Below are 21528 nucleotides of genomic sequence, written 5' to 3' on the forward strand. Positions count from 1 at the left end.
CCTGTGTCCCCTAGGGTAGGTACCCTCACAAAAAAACATGCAGTAATCCTGGTCTCTATACTGCCTCTCCCTGGTCAGCCGGGGCGCCTGATGGAGGGGAAATAAGGAACTGGTTGGAATGCCAACCTTGGAAAATCCCTCCTATCAGGCGATAAGTTTCTTGTAACTGTTCAACCTTCATATTTCCCATAGACGTTTCAAAAAGTATTTAATTAGACTTTTTTGGGCCGAACAAATAATTAGAAAGAAGAAAAACTAAAGAAAAGTTCTTCTTTCTAATTATTTGTTAACCCAAAAAAATTGGTCAGCAGCCGAGTTGGCTTTGTCCCAAGCCTTAATCCCTTTAAAGGTCTTTAAATAAATACTTTTTGAAACGTCTAGACTAGGACAAATGCATGGGAAATTTTCTTCCGGGCCGCTCGTCGGGGGCGGGACTGCGGCGCTCTAGGGTTAGGGTAAGGTAGACACTAACTAGGGTTAGGGTAAGCTAGTTAGGGTTAGAGTTAGGCTTATATACTGACTTGTTGCAGTGCTGTTTCAGGTGCTTCTTGTAGCTGTCGTCCTATAGATTAGTACAGTTAATTAGTGTTAATTAGTACTACTCATTACTTGTTGCAGTGCTGTCGCAGGTGCTTCTTGTAGCTGTCGTCCTATAGATTAGTACAGTTAATTAGTGTTAATTAGTACTACTCATTACTTGTTGCAGTGCTGTCGCAGGTGCTTCTTGTAGCTGCCGTCCTAGTATATATTATGTAGAAAACCCCACCAGCTGAGAGCGAGGTGGAGTAGTAGCAGGTTGCCTTGTTGGTGGTGGGTGGGGCCACCAATCGGCACACCTATAGGCCTAACTAGAAGCCACAGGCAAACATTTGTACCTTACTGGAGAGGTGCTGGTAGCACCACAACTTGTGCCTATATATTGATGCATTACTCGTACCTTTTCCTTCTATTTGCCAACCCTTTGAGTATTTGATTTGCTTAGTTTGTTTATGCCTATACGTTTGATTATATCTAAGACTGTTCGCACTACTGATCGCTACTATTTCTCTTCTTGTTCAGTCAAAATCATCACCCATCATCCGTCATTCATCGTTGCCATCATGCCATATCTGCAAAGCCTGAATAAATCCCTGTGCCATGTCAATACTGTCTGGTCCATGGTCCATGCTCTAATAGGCATGCTGGTGTAGAGGTGTACATATACATAGCCAGCAGAGAGTCCTTTCGGATTAGTACAGTTAATTAGTACTAATCATTACTTGTTGCAATGCTGTTTCAGGTGTTTCTTGTAGCTGTCGTCTTGTAGAACCACCTCAGGGTTGCAGTGAACCAACCAATCAGCAGTCTTCACTTCTGGAACGTTCAGCGGATTCTTCAACTTCTTCCCCTTCCGACCACGAGGAACCGGAGCCGAGAGACCTAGGAGGAGAGGAGAGGAGAGGAGAGGAGAGGAGGGGAGGAGAGAAGAGGGGAGAGAAGAGGGGGAGGGGAGCAGTAGGGGAGAGGGGAGGAGAGGAGAACTCTTAATTAGCTGCAGTTGTGTTTATTCAGCCTCAGAGCAGACAACTCACAGCGCTGGATTTAAACATAGTACAAATAAACAGTGAAACTTTCATTTTAAACAGTACTGATAAACAGTGAAACTTCTAACAAGAAGGACGATGATGTTACAGCGACAGTGAAACTTCTAGATGCTGCCGTGCTAACTCTGTAATGTAAGTGAATGGCAAATGCTAACCAGAGAGGACGTTATCTGCAGCGATAACACTGAAATAAATGTAAGTGAATGGCAGAATGCTAACCAGAGTGTTTTTTTAGCTGCAGCGCTAATGATGCAATGTAAGTGAATGGCAGAATGCTAACCAGAGTGGTTTTGCAGGTCCTGGTCCTGGCCCTCCTTGCTCGGGGTGATCAGATCGTAGATGAAACTCTTGATCTTGTCGTCTCCTTTGTAGTGTCTGAGGCAGTAGACCAGCAAAGCCCTGCGTACACAGACTCAACTCATTTACTGCGAAGAATATTTAACCAAAATAGCCCTCAATAGCACTCAGGATTAGATTAGATAATTGACACTGGGTGAAAGAAATGGCTTGCAAAATCGTGGGATAAAAAATGTAAAGAAACGTCAGGAGTAAATAAAGTAAAAGTTCACCTGCAGACCACCTCTATGTCTCGTTCCGTCAGGTGACCTGCCTTAAAACGCCCCAAATCCATGATGTCCTTCCATCGCCCCCACCTGGGGAGAGAGAGAGAGAGAGAGAGAGAGAGAGAGAGAGACCACAAGTCCACAACATTACTTTAGCCAGCATGTAATTGCACGTGACATGAACCATGCAGCTGTAGACGCTCCAACACAGACTGATGAATTATTCACCTAATGCTGCCGTCAGAGGTCCAATGATTAACGTAATTGTAAAAGTCTGTATACATTGTTTAAGTGACAGATGCCTGGTTTACAGTATCACACCAGAAATGCAGTACATTGCACTAATGGGAGAATTATACTGTACTTGCTCAGACAAGAGTTAACATATAGTCTATCAATAAATATAAGTGTACATGTCAAAGCACAGTCTGTCTATCCCCAGTGACTTTATGAATGAATATACACAACAGGACGCCATGCGTGGAGTCGGGGGCCGGGGGTAAGCCAACATCGCTTCAGGTGGCTGTTCCAGCCGGGGAGGGGTAGGCAGGCAGAGAAGAGACTCTTGCACTCCGCTAAGGAGGGGAGAATCTTGCCGAATGCCAACTGTTATACCGCACCCATCCCCCAAAATTGAGTCGTCGTCATATGTGCATTTCGTACGTGCTAGAATTGCGTGTTTTCTACGCAAAATGCGTGCAGGTTGGCAGCTCTATTGTAGATCTGCTATACTCCAGCCTATAGGGTTCATCTTACCCAAAGATCAGAAGGTTCTTCTCTACATACTCCAGCCTATATGACTCCCATATACTTATAGGGACACCTATATGACCCCTATATACTTATAGGGACACCTATATGACATATAGGCAGCGGTGGCCGAACGGTTTGCGGAGCGGTCTTGATATCGGAAGGTCGCTAGTTCGTATCCCCGGAAACCGGCACGTTAAAATGACCACCGCTGAAGTGCCCTTGGACAAGGCATTGAACCCCTACCATGAAATGTTCTATGAGCAGGGCCTGGCTGTAAACAAGTTCTTGAGCTTAGTCCAGTTACCCTGGGTAAACATAGTACCTTTCCTTTCCTTACCCCATACATATAGGGACACCTACCCAAAGATCAGCAGGTTCTTCTCCACGCGGAAACACTCGGCGCGGAGATACCGCCGGCTTCGCTCTCCGAGACGCCGCGTCCGGCACGGGCGTTCCTCCGAATCGCTGTCCAACTCCGAAAACTCCATCAGCTCGTCGTCTTCAAACGAGTTGTAGTGGCGAGTCTGCTTGCGAACCCTGGGCGTGTCGATGACCAGAGACTCCTGAGAGAGAGAGAGAGAGAGAGAGAGAGAGAGAGAGAGAGAGAGAGAGAGAGAGGGAGTGTAAAAGGAGCTATTTGCCGCAGGCTTTTAGGGACATAATTTGGTTCCAGCTCCAATTAGACTGAAGAAACTGCAAATAATAGCCTGGGTGGACCCAAATAAGGCTGAATAAACTGAACATAATATCCCCATTGCAAATAATAGCCCAGGCACTTACTTGGACCGGGCGTTTAATATGCAAAGTCGTGTCAGACCCCGGGCGTTTAAAAGGAATCCTTACCTTCTCTGATTTAGAATCGATCTCCAGCTCAGCGATCTTTGCCCATTTCTGCCAGAAGTTGGGATCATCCAGAGAGATGTCAGTTCTGTTCCCAGACGACACAAAACTAGCCTGGAGGAGAAGAGACGGACAGGTTGATCAAATCCATTTTAATTTCAAATGATCATTTTTGCAATTATCATCCATTTTAAAATTCGAAATAATTCGGGGACCCCCAAAATAATTGGCGACCTCCGAGGGGTCGCGACCCCCTGGGTTAAGGTAACCCACCTTAAGGTAACCCAAGGTAAGGTGGCTTAGAGGTAAGGGTTTTTTTGTCTACCGTAGCGATGGTGATGGTCAGGGTTAGGGATAGGGTTAAGGGGGTTAGGGTTACCTTAGCGAACGTAGAGCCCTTCCCCTCAGACTGGATGGTGATGGTCTGGGTTCTTCTCTGGAGGATCTGGTCGATGTCTTCCTCACAGAACTTGGAGCCTTCGTCTTCCTCGTCCATCAGCGCTCCGTACGCTCCTTTCCTCAGCAGGTCTTCTACTTCTAGCTTAGTCAGCTGCTGCGACTGGAGCGCACACACACACACACACACACACACTAGGCATGTGGAAAATAATCGATACGTATCGATACATCGATTATGACGTGCGCGATGCGAGTGAATCGGTTCATTCACTGTGTGTCGGTAGAATTGACGGGTGAAATCTCGATGGATCGTTCGCGGAGTGCTTGTATCGGTAAAATCCGTGGTTGCACTGTTTTTTCATGGTAAATTTCACCCTATCCTGTGTTTCCGAGGCGCATTCAACGTACCATCAGAAAGGAAGAAAAAAAAAGGTCTCTCGCGAGTCGCAGCGCAGACACAGGGCGCGTTCGGAAATAGCGCACTGAGCCCACTGTGCAATGCAAACTAATAGGAGAGTGTGCTCCGGTGTGGTATTTCCGAACGCGCCCACAGTCAGTGAACAGAAGCTACCGTACGACGGTGCAGAGGGTGCTTCCCGCAGAGGAGACACGTTGAGAACAGACAGACTCAGACTATAATAGCACCCGCGACTAACAGAAGTGAGCCCCACGCATTAAACAAGAAGCACCACCTTTACTCTTTAGCTTTATAAAATAGCTGTCCGAGTAGCTTTGTCCGTCGATCAGTTGACTTTTCACTGTAGCGCTGCGTGTTGGACTGCTGGTAATGAGCCACACTCCACAGCTGTGCTTGCTGATTATCCGACGCAAATCTGCGTCGCGAATCGCGATCATTATCAATTTGTAATTAAAGAAAGCTTCTGCAGTCTGCACACACGTGTACAACAACAACAACGCCACAGCAACTTTCCACTGTCCAGCTTTCCCCTGCTGTTCTCTGGGATAGAAGCCTTATTTATATTCTGCAGCAAGACGGTGTCGCACGCCTAAATTTGCAGATCCACAAGCTCACAGCGGGGCGTGGATGAGACGCGTTGTGAGCTTGTACATCTGCTATGTATTTATAACGTTAATAATACATGCAGGCCAGGGTCTTCAATGTTTTTCAGGTCAAGCCAAGGACCACTTAGCTGAGAGTGAGAGATCAAGTAGGGACCCCCATATAGGCAATTATATTATAAAACTGTTGCAGATTAAACTAGACATAGACTTGTTTGACAGCACTACAAGTGTGACCTGTAATTTTTGTTTTGTTTATTTGTTTCTTTTCTATTTATATGTTGGTAACATTAATTGATGAACGATAGGCTATTACATTTTAATCTTTTGAAACCTCTATACTCAAAACCTCAAATTGACCTTTGAGATATAATAATTATACTATAGCCTATGATTATTAGTAATCTAACAATTCCACAATAACCAGCAGAGAGCAGACCCTTTGTTTACTTACAGAATTCTATAAGTTGGGTTGTTTGAGATGCAGAGCTATAATACTAACCTACAGTAAAACAATAAATTGCTTTGAATTTAAATGTAATGCATTTTTACATGTTTTGGGAAATTAATAGAGCTTTAATATAAATCCTTTCTATTGTGATGAATCGCCATCAAATCGTATCGGTAGAGGGGTGAATCGCATCGTATCGCATTGATTTGAACTAAATGGTTATCGCATCGCATCGCATCGGGAAGAGGGAGAATCGTATCGCATCGTATCGCCAGGGGATTCCATGTATCTCTAATGTATCGTATCGCTGGCAGTGCATCGAGATGCGTATCGAATCGTGAGATGAGACGAGATTCACATGCCTAACACACACACAGTACACACGTTACAGCTGCTGCACCTGAAGCACGCCCACACACACACGCCCACACACGCCCGCCCACACACGCCCACACACACACACCCACACACTCACCCCGTTCGTACTGCCCTTTTTGTTGATGTCTTGGAGGACGGCCTTGTCCAGACCCAGCTTGAGGCTGGCCTTGTCAAACATCTCTCTCTCGTAGGAGTTCCTGGTGATCAGCCGGTACACCTTCACCGCTTTGCTCTGACCAATCCGATGGCAGCGAGCCTGTGCCTGTGGGGGGGAAGAGGGGGGGGGGGGTGTTACTTATCATCCTACATTACTATTAAAGGGACACTTCACCCTTTTTGCAAAAAAATATATGTTAATGACGTTTAGGAGCTTTAGAACACTTTCCTGGGGGTCTTTATGTGTGTAATATGTGGTTTTAGATATTTTAGATTGTAGCAGTGAGCCTGTGGTCTCTGATGTCATGGACACTGGGCTCACTTCCTTCCTGGACTACATGTTGTCTCAGTAAGACAGCTCTCCCCCCTATCCACAAGGAGGAGCAGTGCACCAAAGAAGTATGGGAATTGTAGTCCAGGAAGGTAGTGAGACCAGTGTCCATGACATCAGAGACAACAGGCTCACTGCTACAATCTAAAATATCTAAAACCACATATTACACACATAAATACCCCCAGGAAAGTGATCAAAAGCTTCTAAACGTCATTAACATATCTTTTTTTGCAAAAAGGGTGAAGTGTCCCTTTAACCTTGTGTCGTCGTCATTCATACTGTAGAGGCAGTGGATTCCCAGATTGTGGTTAGGGTCACAGGGTCATGGTCAGGCTCACAGGGTCATGGTCAGGGTCACAGAGTCATGGTCAGGCTCACAGGGTCATGGTCAGGCTCACAGGGTCATGGTCAGGCTCACAGGGTCATGGACTCAGGGTTACCTGCAGGTCGTTTTGGGGGTTCCAGTCAGAGTCAAAGATGATGCAGGTGTCCGCCGCCGTCAGGTTGATCCCCAGGCCTCCGGCTCTGGTGCAGAGCAGGAAGACGAAGCGATCCGAGTCTGGTTTACAGAAGCGGTCGATGGCCGCCTGGCGCAGGTTCCCTCGCACGCGGCCGTCGATGCGCTCGTACGTGTACCTGGAAACATCATTATTGATATTAAGACTAATAATACTGCTAGTACTGATGACTCGTACGTGTACCTGGAAACATCATTATTGATATTAGACTAATAATACTGCTAGTACTGATGACTCGTACGTGTACCTGGAAACATCATTATTAATATTAGACTAATAATGCTACTAGTACTAATGACTCGTACGTGTACCTGGAAACATCATCATAACAAGACACCCTGAGGGCAAGAAGCGACCGAGGTCGTGTGCACGCATCCGCCTGAGTGACGGCGGACTGCTGGGCGAGCGCTGGCTCTTTGGCATGGGGGGGGGGGGTCAGATCAACATATGGAATGAACTCTGTACATATATGGAGCGTGTCTTGAGTGTACAGGGTTTGATGAGGTCAGATCAACATATGGAATGTCAGAAGAGGTCAGCTCCATAGATCTAAGGGTGGCAGCGGGGGAAGTGTCTTGAGTGTACAGGGTTTGATGAGGTCTGATGAACATAATAAATATAATAATAATAATAATAACCGTCTCTGGATGAGGTAGTCTTCCAGGATGTCGAGACAGCGAACCATCTGAGAGAACACCAGTACTTTGTGTCCTCCAGACAGAAGCTTAGGAAGAAGCTTGTCTATGAGGACCAGCTTCCCTGCTGCCTGGATCATCGCCTGGAGATGGAAGTCCAGCAGGTCAGGGCTGTGACTCAGCCTGAAACTCTCCAAGATCTTTTCCTCTGCTCCTATTGGTTGGATGGAGAGAGAGAGAGAGAGACACAGAGAGGAGAGAGGTTATGGATCATACCAGCAACACGTTAGGGGTGGTTATTAAATTATGGATCATGCAATCAGTAATAAGGAAGTACGGGTGTGGTTTTGGATCGTACCGGTAATAAGGTAGGGGTGGTTGCAACACTTGCGTAACTCCATCATTGTGTTGATGAGGTTGGGCATGTTGTGCTGATTGGCTCCCTTGGACAGGAAGTTGAAGTTCTTCTCCAGGATGGCTCTGTAGTACTTCTTTTGCATGTTGGTCAACTCCACCTGGAGAAGATAAGACATGTTGGTCAACTCCACCTAGAGAAGATACACATGTTCACCTTTCCAGGTGAAGGAGCAACGGCTCTACTCCGAGTCTCTCCCGCGTGACTGAACTTCTCACCCTATCTCTAAGGGAATGCCAGCCACCCGTCGGAGAACACTCATTTCGGCCCCTTGTATTCACGACCCTATTCTTTCGGTTATGACCAACACTTCATGACCATAGGTGAGAGTAGGAACGAAGATTGCTCGGTAGACAGAGAGCTTTGCCTCACAATGAACTCTGGGAAATGTACTTTCAACCATTTCCCATCACACACACACACACACACACACACACACACACACACACACACCCACACACACAAACCTCTATGATGGTCTCTTCTTTGGGAGCTAGGTTCTTCTCCACATCGTCCTTCAGTCTCCTCAACATCATGGGCTTCAGTATGGCCTGGAGTTTATGTACCTGGAGAAACATTACCATTGTACATTATTACATTATACTGGAGTTTATGGACATAGAGAAAAGTGTCTGCAACCGTTTTTAAACATGTATTAGATCAAAATGAGGAAATGTTGTTCCGTTTTGTCGTTTTTGTTTATTCCTCTGAGAATGTTGTATTATGTTGTACTGTATCTCGACAACACTGCAAATGAGGGAAACCTCAATGTCTCTCGAGAATAAATAAAGCTGAATTGTACATTATACTGGAGTTTATGGATCTGGAGAAGCAGTATAATTGTACAGTACATTACACTGGAGTTTATGTACCTGGAGAAGCAGTATCATTGTACAGTACATTATACTGGAGTTTATGGACCTGGAGAAACATTACCATTGTAAAGTACATTATACTGGGGTTTATGGACATGGAGAAACACTATCATTGTACATTATACTGGAGTTTATGGACCTGGAGAAACACTATCATTGTACAGTACATTATACTGGAGTTTATGGACCTGGAGAAACACTATCATTGTACAGTACATTACACTGGAGTTTATGGACATGGAGAAACATTACCATTGTACATTATACTGGAGTTTATGGACCTGGAGAAACAGTATCATTGTACATTATACTGGAGTTTATGGACATGGAGAAACACTATCATTGTACATTATACTGGAGTTTATGGACATGGAGAAACACTATCATTGTACATTATACTGGAGTTTATGGACCTGGAGAAACACTATCATTGTACATTATACTGGAGTTTATGGACCTGGAGAAACACTATCATTGTACATTATACTGGAGTTTATGGACATGGAGAAACACTATCATTGTACATTATACTGGAGTTTATGGACATGGAGAAACACTATCATTGTACATTATACTGGAGTTTATGGACATGGAGAAACACTATCATTGTACATTATACTGGAGTTTATGGACCTGGAGAAACACTATCATTGTACATTATACTGGAGTTTATGGACATGGAGAAACACTATCATTGTACATTATACTGGAGTTTATGGACATGGAGAAACACTATCATTGTACATTATACTGGAGTTTATGGACATGGAGAAACACTATCATTGTACATTATACTGGAGTTTATGGACATGGAGAAACATTACCATTGTACATTATACTGGAGTTTATGGACCTGGAGAAACACTATCATTGTACATTATACTGGAGTTTATGGACATGGAGAAACACTATCATTGTACATTATACTGAAGTTTATGGACCTGGAGAAACATTATCAATAGTGTGTGCGTGCGTGTGTACCTGCTCCTCAGTCTTCAGGTCTCCAAACTCCTCCAGGAAGTTCTTCTCTGAAGGAAACTGAAGAGGTTCCAGAAAGTTCAACAAACTGAACAGTTCTTCTACCGAGTTCTGGAGAGGAGTTCCTGTCAGCAGAACCTTATGTTCCTATGGAGCGCATGCACACACGCAGACGTTAGTTCTGGAGAAGAATTCCTGTAGAATTTTATGTTTGTATGGAACAGACGTGCACACACACACACACACACACACACACACACACACACACACACCAGGTTCATGATCTTCAGTCCCTCTAGGAGTTTACAGTTCCTGTTCTTCAGACGATGAGCCTCGTCGATGACGACACAACGCCAGGCAAGCTTCTTCAGCTCTGGACAGTCGGCCATGATCATCTCGAAGGTGGTGATGACACCGTGGAACTTTAACACGCCTGGGATGGAGTTACCCTGAGATACAGCAAAGGGAGAGAGAGAGAGAGAGAGAGAGACAGTGTTGCGTTTGGACGGCATAAAAAAAAGAACCAGGGCGAATTACAGCCATCCAACGCAATGCACAGACACTGTTTTCATCAGTTAATAACACCGCTTTGCGGTGGAAGTTGCTGAATTGAGGTGGTCAGTTTAGTAAAAATGTACATGTGCATGTGTACACACACGCACACACACACACACACACACACACACACACACACACAGACCTGTGTGTCTCTGTGGAACATCTCGTACTGGTGGATCATCTGCCTGCTGATCTGAGACCCGTGGTAAACGATGACGTTCAGATCAGACCAGGTGCGGAACTCTCTCTCCCAGTTGGTGATGGTGGAGAGAGGAGCGATGATCAGGAAGGGTCCTCTGATGCCCAGTCGGAACATCTCGAAGAGGAACGTTATGGACTGGATGGTTTTACCAAGACCCATCTCGTCTGCTAGGATGCAGTTCTTCCTAAAAGAGAAGAGAATTATTAAATATGAATACGGTATGGTTTGTATGGTTTGTCTGCTAGGACGCAGTTTGTCCTGTAGGAAGAGAAGAGTTATTAATCTCCGCGCTACCCCTATAATCCACAACGTGGTGCCAGTGCCAAAGAAATCTGTGATATGAGCTTACACGACGGGCCACTTCTGCCTGCCCCGGAAGTCATAGCCGTCCACAGTCGAGTCAGATTCTCACTCCAGGCGATGCATCGCCGCGGAATGGTTTCACTTTCTTATCGTGATCAAAGCTTAGACTTTTATAAAGTCTCAAAGATGGGGGTTTGTCTCATTTTGAGGAGAAAAAGGACTATTAAGCGTGAGCAGGGCCGAACCTCACCCCACCCCTGAGCCACTGCCACCCATGCTTAGACACGAAGCATGGGGCGGCGGTGGCTCAGGGGGTAGAGTGGCCGGATGGTAACCGCAAGGTTGCCAGTTCGAACCCGGTCTCCCCCAGAGTTAGTGACGAAGTGTCCTTGAGCAAGACACTGAACCCCTAATTGCTCCTGATGTGCTGGTTGGTGCCTTGCATTGTTTCCGCCGCCATCGGTGTGTGTGAATGGGTGAATGTAATGCACTAATCTATGTAAAGCGCCTTGGATAAAGGCGCTATAAAAATGCACTAATTACCCACAACCATTGGCCAAATAGTGGCGCTACTGTGATCAATTAAAAACCAGTTCATTCCCTCTAGCTGGTATTCTCCTCTTAATAATAAGTAATAACGATATATATTATATTAATGTACCTGTTGTACCAGTTGAATTGTAACCAGTTCATTCCTTCTAGCTGGTATTCTCTCAGCATGTTTCCGTTACGATAATCTCTGGAATGACCCAACTTCTGCCACTTCTCTGGAGAAGGCCTTTCCTGTGACACACACACACACACACACACACACACACACACACACACACACACCATGTTGTCAGTGGTTGAAATATAAATAAACATAAAACTGCCTTCAAATGAAACGTAAACAAGACATATTTACATATACATAACATAAACATGCATATATGTCTGTATGCAATAAATGTTGTTTATGCATGTATACATAGACATACATATAGTATGATATTTAATTATGAAACACCCATGAGTTTATGGTAATTTACCAGGTCTTAGATGGTAGTTTATGGCACTTTACCAGGTCTTAGATGGTAGTTTATGGTAGTTTAACAGGTCTTAGGTGGTAGTTTATGGTAGTTTACCAGGTCTTACAATGTGCCTGAGGTCAGATGGTAGTTTAGAAGGTCTTACAATGTGTCTGAGGTCAGATGGTAGTTTAACAGGTCTTACAATGTGTCTGAGGTCAGATGGTAGTTTAACAGGTCTTACAATGTGTCTGAGGTCAGATGGTAGTTTAACAGGTCTTACAATGTGTCTGAGGTCAGATGGTAGTTTAACAGGTCTTACAATGTATCTGAGGTCAGATGGTAGTTTCTGGATCTCCTCAAACTCTTTGATCTTGGACGGGTCGAGGTCTTCCTGAAGCTCCCAGGTGGATTCCTCATACGACAGACTGCACCACTTCACCAGGTAGTGAGTTACCTCCTATACGCACGCACGCACGCACACACACACACACACACACACACACACACACACACACACACACACACACACACAGACGCTTGTGGAACTCAAGTACATCAGGATACAGGAAGCGCCAACAATTATCACAATTTAACCAATGCTTAAAGATCTCTGCTTATTGGCCATTCCTGCAATCTGCAGGACAATCACAACTGATTTATGGACATTGCTGCAATTTGCAGGCCTCTCACAGCAAATATGAACACAGGTTTACATCTGTAACCAAGCTGTATAATAAATATGAACACAAGCACTTTAGACTTGTAACCACGTGTGTGTGTGTGTGTGTGTGTGTGTGTGTGTGTGTGTGTGTGTGTGTGTGTGTCGCGTGCGTTACCTCTCCAGTCTCTGTGTCTGTAGTAACAGCGACCTCCAACACTCTGTCGACCTCAATATAATCTGGATTAAATATATCTTCATCGGGCTGGGGCGAGAGACATAGGGAGAGAGAGAGAGAGAATATACTGAGTGTTGAAGTTTATTACCTCAGTGAATAAATGTGTTTACATTATATAATAATACTAATAATAATTCTTACCTCAGTGAATATATGTCTCGTCTGAGCCTGTTTGGTCCTGAAACGTTTGATCTTCTGGTGGATCCTGGGATCTTTTTCTAGTTCCTCCAACAGCGCCCATTTACAGTGCATATATGAACTAAAGGGTTAATGAAAACACACTGGTCATTTACAGTGTAGATATGAACTAAATGGTTAATAAAAATACACTGGTCATTTACAGTGTAGATATGAAGGAAAGGAAAGGAGGAATCTAAAAAAAAACAAAGAAAAAGTGGTTGAAATCCAAATATCTCAGATTATTTCCCAGATCGCGTTATTGATCAAAACAAGCTTTATTCACGGCTCGTAACTGAAGCATGGCTGGTCGTGTTTCGAGTGAATTAAAATAATTTACATTTGACTTCGGGTGCACGGCCTGTGAGTTTTTAGACTTCAAAAATAGGAGTACACTCGAAAACACCGTGGCAAGAGCTAAACGCAGAGAAAAATAAATCTGTGAGGCAATCAGTTAATGGCACGTACATTTGACAAAACTTACAAATTCCTGTATTTGACATAAAACTCCTCCGTTTCCTCCTCTTGGTCCTCTGAAGTCTGGAGACGGACGGACAAACAGGCAGGCAGGTTGTGGAAAGAGAAAAGGAAATGAAACAATTGTTAATGTAATTTAGGCATTTAGCAGATGCTCTTAATCCAGAGTGACTTACATTAAGCAAGAACAACACATGGTAATACATCAAATACATAAACAATAGCCATCAAGAATCATAAGCAAGGTAAGAACTTAAAATCTACATATAGCTGAATATAGGAGGGGCTAGCGCCCTATAAATCTACACTATAGCTGTCGCTGAATATAGGAGGGCTAGCAACATATAAACCTAACCTACACTATAGCTGAATATAGGAGGGGCTACTAGGGCTAGCACCATATAAATCTAAACTATAGCTGAATATAGGAGGGGCTAGCGCCCTATAAATCTACACTATAGCTGAATATAGGAGGGGCTACTAGGGCTAGCACCATATAAATCTAAACTATAGCTGAATATAGGAGGGGCTAGCGCCCTATAAATCTACACTATAGCTGAATATAGGAGGGGCTACTAGGGCTAGCACCATATAAATCTAAACTATAGCTGAATATAGGAGGGGCTAGCGCCCTATAAATCTACACTATAGCTGAATATAGGAGGGGCTACTAGGGCTAGCACCATATAAATCTAAACTATAGCTGAATATAGGAGGGGCTAGCGCCCTATAAATCTACACTATAGCTGAATATAGGAGGGGCTACTAGGGCTAGCACCATATAAATCTAAACTATAGCTGAATATAGGAGGGGCTAGCGCCCTATAAATCTACACTATAGCTGAATATAGGAGGGGCTACTAGGGCTAGCGCCCTATAAATCTGCACTAATAGCTGAATATAGGAGGGGCTAGCGCCCTATAAATCTACACTAAAGCTGAATATAGGAGGGGCTAGCGCCCTATAAATCTACATTAATAGCTGAATATATAGGAGGGGCTAGCGCCCTATGAATCTACATAAGTAAGCTAAGAAGCTATATGTAGATTTATTGCGAACGCACTGAGCACTTACTATGAGACCTAGCAGATCATGTCTGTCTGTCTGTATGTGTGTCTGTCCCGCTTTTGTGCCCATATATGGAGCTGAGTGATTACGTCACCATGACTCAGCCATAACCATATAAGGAGTCCCCAAAGCAGCTATACGTCCAAAACCCAAATATGTACGAGCTGCGTTCGCTTCCCGCGTTTGCGCGTCTTACTCGTAAGAACATCCATCTAACAGTGGAATATCCATATAATGAACATATACAGTATGTATACACTATAGAGTGCTATGTCTACATAAAATGCAATCAAAATTACGTAGGTTGAGCCCTTGCAAACGCCTGTAAGGTCGTCGAGGCTAGGGCAAGTGCTACGGGCTAAGATGGAGTCTGAAGAGGTTGGTTTTCACTGGCTGTGTGTGTGTGTGTGTGTGTGTGTGTGTGTGTGTGTGTACCTCTTTCTTTGCGGTTCGGACAGCCAGAATTTTCTCAATAATGTTGGCCTCATCTTCTGGTGGTTCCTGAGAAAGACAGACAGATGGACAGCAGTTGATTGACTGATTGGTTGATCATTCTATTCACAGTATGTAGGTCACAGTATGTAGAGTGGGTGTTCTTTTTTACATAATAGGTAGGCCTAGTTAAACAACTAGCCGACTAGTTGACTAGTAAACTAGGCATCTAACTAGACAACTAGTAAAATCACACCCGTGTGAAATGAGTGGTGCAACTCCGTGTGTGTGTGTGTGTGTGTGTGTGTGTGTGTGGGGGGGGGGGGGGGGGGATCCAGAGGGGGCCGGGCCAGTTCCTGCGTGCCGCCCCGTGTCCAAAACGGTTGAGAAATGACAGAGTTACCGTGTGCCGGTCCCTCTACTGTACTGTACTGTACTGTACTGTACTGTACTGGCACACCCGAAATCATCATATATACAGTTAATATGTGCGTTTGTGTGTGTGTGTTAGGTTGCGCACAGGTGGTGAAAAACAACCATGTTGTTTTCGTGCTCATACCCAGCCAGGGACGCACCCAACCAGCCAGCCAGCCAGCAAAACACACACACACACACACACACACACACACACACACACGCACACACACGCACACGCACACACACACACACGCACACACACGCACACACACACGCACACAGCTCCGTAAGGGTGAGATATCAGAATGAGATTCTGGACCCAGTGGTGATCTCATATCTTCAGAATCTAAACCTAACTCCTAACCTACCTAACTCCATCCTCCCGGATGACAACACTCAACCCACAAAACCAGGATCATCACAGAGTACCTCCAGAATTTGGGAGTGGAGATGGAATGGCCTGCCGTGAGTCCAGACCTCAACCCAATTGAACACATGTGGGATCAGCTTTGCTGTAGTGTACATGCTAGAGTGACCAACAGAACCACATTTTCTGACTTGCAACAAAACCTGGTTGAGGAATGGGATGCCAACACAATGTTGGTGACCAGCATTAGGAGGTTGTTGTGGCTGCGTATGGATCTTCCACACGCTACTGAGTTCCCTAACACTGTAGACACTTCCCTAACACTGTAGAGTGTAAAAAAAAATTCCTTATTACTGTGGGAGTGTTTCTCGCCCTCAGGTCATCTTACTGGTAATAATAATAGTATTAATATAATCTGTAATCAAATAGTAATAGTAAATAGTGAATCCGAGACCTACGATCGCAATTACCGTAATGTCCGGACTATAAAGCGCACCTGAATATAAGCCGCACCAGCTAAATTTAGGGGAAAAAACGAATGTGTACATACATATACAAGCCGCATAGAGGCCATAGCCAGCCATAGAGAATAGAAGAGATAGATTAGAAGGTCCCCTAGAGAAGCACGAGTTCAAGTCCGTTGCTCTCCCCATGTCGCCCATATATGGGGACTAGGTTGGCGGAGGGTGTGTAGAGCCCAGGATCACATTAGATAATTGACACAGGGGTGAAAAATGGGTTACAAAATCGTGGGATAAAAATTATTTAAAAAAAAAAGAAGTCCCCTAGTGGCCTTTAGCTGTAAAAAAATCCATAGATTAGCCGCACCATTGTATAGGCCGCAGGGTTCAAAGCATGGGGAAAAAGTAGCGGCTTATAGTCCGGAAATTACGGTATGTTGACATCATGTTGTTGACATCATCAGACATGATCATCATCATGGTAAAAGTCACCGCTCACTTCCCACAAGTGTGCTTTTTTTTATACAAAATAACCAAGCCCTTTACACGCATTGCCCCATATGAAAAGGTGACAGAAATCAGCTGACGAGACCAAGGTAGTCATCCATGAGAGATCCGATGGCAAAAATGTCATTTTTATCCTCTCTCGTTCCCACGATCTTAAGCCGGATCTCCTTATCTTGCTGGATCACGACGTCCTCGTCGACAGTCTTATAGCACGGGGGATTGGACTTCGGGTCAAACTCCATTTCCGAGGGAATAGAATGGCGGGAGATGAAGCAAGACATGGGGCCTATTTCGGTGAACAGTCCAACCTTGTTAACCTGAGTGACCACGGCGTCCACCACTTCGCCCTTGAACGGGCGCAACACGATGGCCTTGTATTTGACCGGGTAGAGGACGAAGCCCCTCCCCGGCTGGATCACGCCGGCGCCGATGTTGTCGATCATGGTCACCGCGATGACAAAGCCATACTTGCCGGTGGATGTGCCTTCCACTTCCGTGAACAGTTTCTGCTTCACGATGTTCAGGAGGTTGGGACCGAAATACCGCGGATGTAACAACATCTCGTGTTCCAGAGAGATGAGGTAAAACATGTTTCCCTTTGATACGGTCTCTGGGTCAGTCTACGCCTCTTGCCTGTGGGTGTGTGAGTGAGTGTGTCCCTCGTTCCTCACTAATATAAGCTGACCAGGATCTGGTCTGATGTCATAATGTACATGACACAAACCGTTGCCTAACACTGAATTTGTATGCCAGTGTGTCCCGCTGGTCAGTGCTGTAGAAAACAAAAAGGCGTATGGCGTTTTATGTAATCTTCCTGTCGGTCTGTAACTAAAGCCGATACAGAGACAGACACACATATACTGCAGGGCTCATGAACAAAAACCTGTGAATGTGTTCATCAGCATCAAATATTAGTAGTTACCAAACAAACAAAACAAAACAGATGCCATGTTTCCAAAGAGCTCTGGTCTCTGGTCACAGGAGTGTTGCCCTCCACTCCTTACCCTCTGTCAGAGCCCGTGGTTGGTGGATAAACACACCGTACCGGACACCCTGACCGGCCGCCGCCCTGACAAAACCGACGTTTGCCGTCATGGTGACGGCCCCGAGGGCATCTCCGGTTCCAAAGATCATAAGAGACCGGCTGGTTGACTTTCGAACTGCGCGCGAGTCTCTGGGTGCGTTTCCGACGGCTGGTCCGGCACCACCCGAACGCGAGAGACAGCAGCTCCTCGGCGCGGCTTTTCTCCGCCGGCCCTGCCCAGCGTCTCCCGGATGACGCGGAAGTCCCGGGGCGGCCGACTGGCAGGCGAACAGCTGCTTGTCCTTCATGAAGGCCTCCAGCCCGGGGCAGCAGCGCCTCTCCCGCCTCTCCTGTGCCGCCTGCTCCGTCAGCGCCGGCCTCCCTGAAGGAGAGATGACAGCGGCCGTGGCACAGCGACGACACGTAGGCGATGAGGGTGGAGACGTCCAGGTTGACGCGCCGACACTCCTCCACTTTCATCTCTGGGAACAGTGGGAAGGATAGATGCTCCACCGCGCTGCCCCGGTCCACTCTGGTCACACTTACCTCCTCCTCCTCACTGTCACTTCCTTCAATGCTGCCGATCAATTCCCCCTTAGCCCCTCCCATGTCAGCGGTGTTAATGATGACGACATCGCTGACCATGCGCTCTTCTTCATCGCCTCAGTCTCATGCTATTTTCCGGAAGGTTTCATCTTAAAACATGTATAACTAGAAATTATTGGCAGCTCTATCGAGCTGCCAACTTTGCACATAAGTTGGCCATGAATGGCCTACTTGTGCGCGAGCAGAGCGTGCAACAGAATACAACAGAATGCAACATGGAATGGCTGAGCGACGCCACCAAAGATTCACAATCCCTGATTGGCCGAGGGTGTCACCGACGTACACACGCAGCGCCCTGATTGGCCGAGGGCGACATACGCAGCCGAAAACAGTACTTGCGCACGCAAAAAGCCTAAAGCCGCGATTCTAGTTATACATGAGAAAATGCAATTGCAAAAGTTTGAACTAGATTTCTAGCACAAAAAAAAAGTGTCTGTAGAGAACTAGTGTGTGCCGGCTGGAGCGAGGCGTCTTACTTGGTTAGGTTCTACCCAGGCCCTAAGTCAGCCCCAACCTGCTCATTCCTGTGTGGTTGACATGGTCAGCCCCAACCTGCTCATTCCTGTGTGGTTGACATGGTCAGCCCCAACCTGCTCATTCCTGTGTGGTTGACATGGTCAGCCCCAACCTGCTCATTCCTGTGTGGTTGACATGGTCAGGCCCAACCTGCTCATTCCTGTGTGGTTGACATGGTCAGCCCCAACCTGCTCATTCCTGTGTGGTTGACATGGTCAGCCCCAACCTGCTCATTCCTGTGTGGTTGACATGGTCAGCCCCAACCTGCTCATTCCTGTGTGGTTGACATGGTCAGCCCCAACCTGCTCATCCCTGTGTGGTTGACATGGTCAGCCCCAACCTGCTCATCCCTGTGTGGTTGACATGGTCAGCCCCAACCTGCTCATCCCTGTGTGGTTGACATGGTCAGCCCCAACCTGCTCATTCCTGTGTGGTTGACATGGTCAGCCCCCAACCTGCTCATTCCTGTGTGGTTGACATGGTCAGCCCCAACCTGCTCATTCCTGTGTGGTTGACATGGTCAGCCCCAACCTGCTCATTCCTGTGTGGTTGACATGGTCAGGCCCAACCTGCTCATTCCTGTGTGGTTGACATGGTCAGCCCCAACCTGCTCATTCTTGTGTGGTTGACATGGTCAGCCCCAACCTGCTCATTCCTGTGTGGTTGACATGGTCAGCCCCAACCTGCTCATTCCTGTGTGGTTGACATGGTCAGCCCCAACCTGCTCATTCCTGTGTGGTTGACATGGCGAGGGTAGACTGGAGATGATTTTTTTGGTTAGGCAGATTGGCTGAAGGGGTTGTTTGTCAACGCTGTAGTCCTGTAACCTGAGTCACACTACGTTCGCATGTATGGAAATGCAATATCTGTAACATAAAATAAAATAAAATAATAATAATAATACCTCAGACTGCCAGGCGAGGGCGGTAGCGTTCAGAGCTGCGAGGCGACCCGTTCCCAACACAGCAATGGTTTCACCATCATCATCAACGACCTTAAAGTCCAGATCTTCATTATACTTCCTCCTCTTCACCTGTCTACCTGAACGACGCTTCTGGCGGACAGACAGGGAGACACACACAGACAGACAGGCAGTCAGGCACATAGACAGACAGACAGACAGACAGGCAGAGATGTTTTTTGTTATCCTGTAGTAACAAGATGCATCCGCACGCACGCACACACACATGTACCTGGCGATGCGATTACCGATTACATATCGATACAGAGGGTCACGATTAGATTAATCCCGATTAATTGGGCTACGTTACGATTCGATTTAAAGCCGATTAATCATGATTAATCACTCAGTCACTGTGTGACTAATAAACAAAGTGCTTTCTAATGATTATGAATATATATAGTCTTTCACAGTGCACGTTTTTAACTCAAATCTTTGCTTCTGCAGTGCACGTTTTTAACTCAAATCTTTGCTTCTGAAAATATTTTCAGATGGGGGTCCGTGGCCAGATACAGAATAGCAATAAACAGATTAATTGGAACACTCAGCTCAGCTCCTCCCCATCAAACTCTTAGAAACATTACATTACATTACATTACATTACAGCTTTCTTAAAAAAAAAAAAGAATTTGTACAAGCATACAACAAATGGCAATGTCAATATTAACAAATAAAGAAATACATGGGTCAGCGCTCTGTCAAATTGTTAGGACAAAAAAGGTGCTTTTCTTTGTTTCCTTATTAAGGGATTTACTTTTCAGTTACTTTAGTGTCATTAAGGAAGCTTGGGGTCAGTTTTTGAGACTACATATGTTGCACTTTTCTGTTTGTTTGCACACATTAAGGAGCATTTGGTTTAAAGTATTTTACAAGTGTATGGCAACCTTTTGGATTATATAACGTTGAGGGGACACGGGAACTCGATACAACTAACAACGTTGTTTAACACAACGTGTGCAAGTTGTGATAAAAAAACAATACAGTGGGAACAAGACCAATATGAGAGACCATATTGCCCACTGACATCCAGAGACGCAGAACCAGACAACCATCCGAACACGCTCACACAGCTGCCCATGCACTCAGAAAAGGCGACTGCAATGAAGGATTTACGTTCGTGGTCGTTACGGTCGTGGAGAGCGACGGATTCCGAGCCATGTTCCGCACTTTGGAGCCACACTAGATCGTCCCATCTTGGGCACATTTCATGCACAGTCGATGGTGTGAGTTTTATCGAGTTCCTATGTCCCCTCAACATCATACAATCCAAAATGTTCCCTTTCGGTCATATTTTTTCTCTTCCCCTCCACGTTGGTAACTCGCTCTGTGTGCGTCACTCTAAACGGTCTGGTACGACGCTGCAGTGCAGTCGCAGATTAGTTCCGCCCTTTTGCTCCGGTAAAAAAGAATTGCGATACATCGCGATTAATTGGATAGTCGATTTTTTTCCCACCTCTAGTGACAGACAGACAAACACACACACACTCACAGTGCTGTCCAGGGGGTCTTGGCTGTCGTCGGTTCCAGGGTTGATTGACAGCGACAGCGAGGAGGTGTCGTCACTCTCTGGCCCCTCCCCCTCCGGAAACCCCGCCTCCTGACTTCTCCTCTTCCCTTTTTTCTTCTTCTCCACGACAGGATCCCT

At 45.7% G+C, this 21528-nt stretch overlaps 2 protein-coding genes across 2 annotated transcripts in view; both read right to left on the bottom strand.

Moving 5' to 3' along the window:
* Window positions 1–21528, bottom strand: part of chd6 (chromodomain helicase DNA binding protein 6) — a 54213-nt gene that overhangs the window by 16357 nt on the left and 16328 nt on the right. The window contains exons 7-28 of the mRNA XM_080783135.1: window positions 21373–21526; window positions 19827–19976; window positions 15028–15093; window positions 13532–13587; window positions 13012–13129; window positions 12811–12897; window positions 12294–12431; window positions 11623–11744; window positions 10599–10842; window positions 10171–10347; window positions 9902–10045; window positions 8513–8611; window positions 7989–8145; window positions 7634–7844; window positions 6918–7113; window positions 6085–6249; window positions 4119–4298; window positions 3743–3853; window positions 3260–3462; window positions 2153–2236; window positions 1864–1982; window positions 1260–1419 (exon numbers count right to left, since the gene is read on the bottom strand). Of these exons, the coding sequence (XP_080639261.1) occupies window positions 1260–1419; window positions 1864–1982; window positions 2153–2236; window positions 3260–3462; window positions 3743–3853; window positions 4119–4298; window positions 6085–6249; window positions 6918–7113; window positions 7634–7844; window positions 7989–8145; window positions 8513–8611; window positions 9902–10045; window positions 10171–10347; window positions 10599–10842; window positions 11623–11744; window positions 12294–12431; window positions 12811–12897; window positions 13012–13129; window positions 13532–13587; window positions 15028–15093; window positions 19827–19976; window positions 21373–21526 (3141 nt within the window). The remainder of the gene's footprint in view (window positions 1–1259; window positions 1420–1863; window positions 1983–2152; window positions 2237–3259; window positions 3463–3742; window positions 3854–4118; window positions 4299–6084; window positions 6250–6917; window positions 7114–7633; window positions 7845–7988; window positions 8146–8512; window positions 8612–9901; window positions 10046–10170; window positions 10348–10598; window positions 10843–11622; window positions 11745–12293; window positions 12432–12810; window positions 12898–13011; window positions 13130–13531; window positions 13588–15027; window positions 15094–19826; window positions 19977–21372; window positions 21527–21528) is intronic.
* Window positions 16848–17366, bottom strand: LOC308328981 (DNA-directed RNA polymerase II subunit RPB7-like; the record flags this gene model as incomplete). The annotated part of the gene is made up of 1 exon (XM_080783124.1): window positions 16848–17366. The coding sequence occupies one exon, from the start codon at window positions 17364–17366 to the stop codon at window positions 16848–16850; it is 519 nt and encodes a 172-aa protein (XP_080639250.1).

Source organism: Protomyctophum bolini (assembly GCF_963924005.1).
Source record: "Protomyctophum bolini genome assembly, chromosome: 2".
In the NCBI taxonomy this organism is placed as follows: Eukaryota; Metazoa; Chordata; class Actinopteri; order Myctophiformes; family Myctophidae; genus Protomyctophum; species Protomyctophum bolini.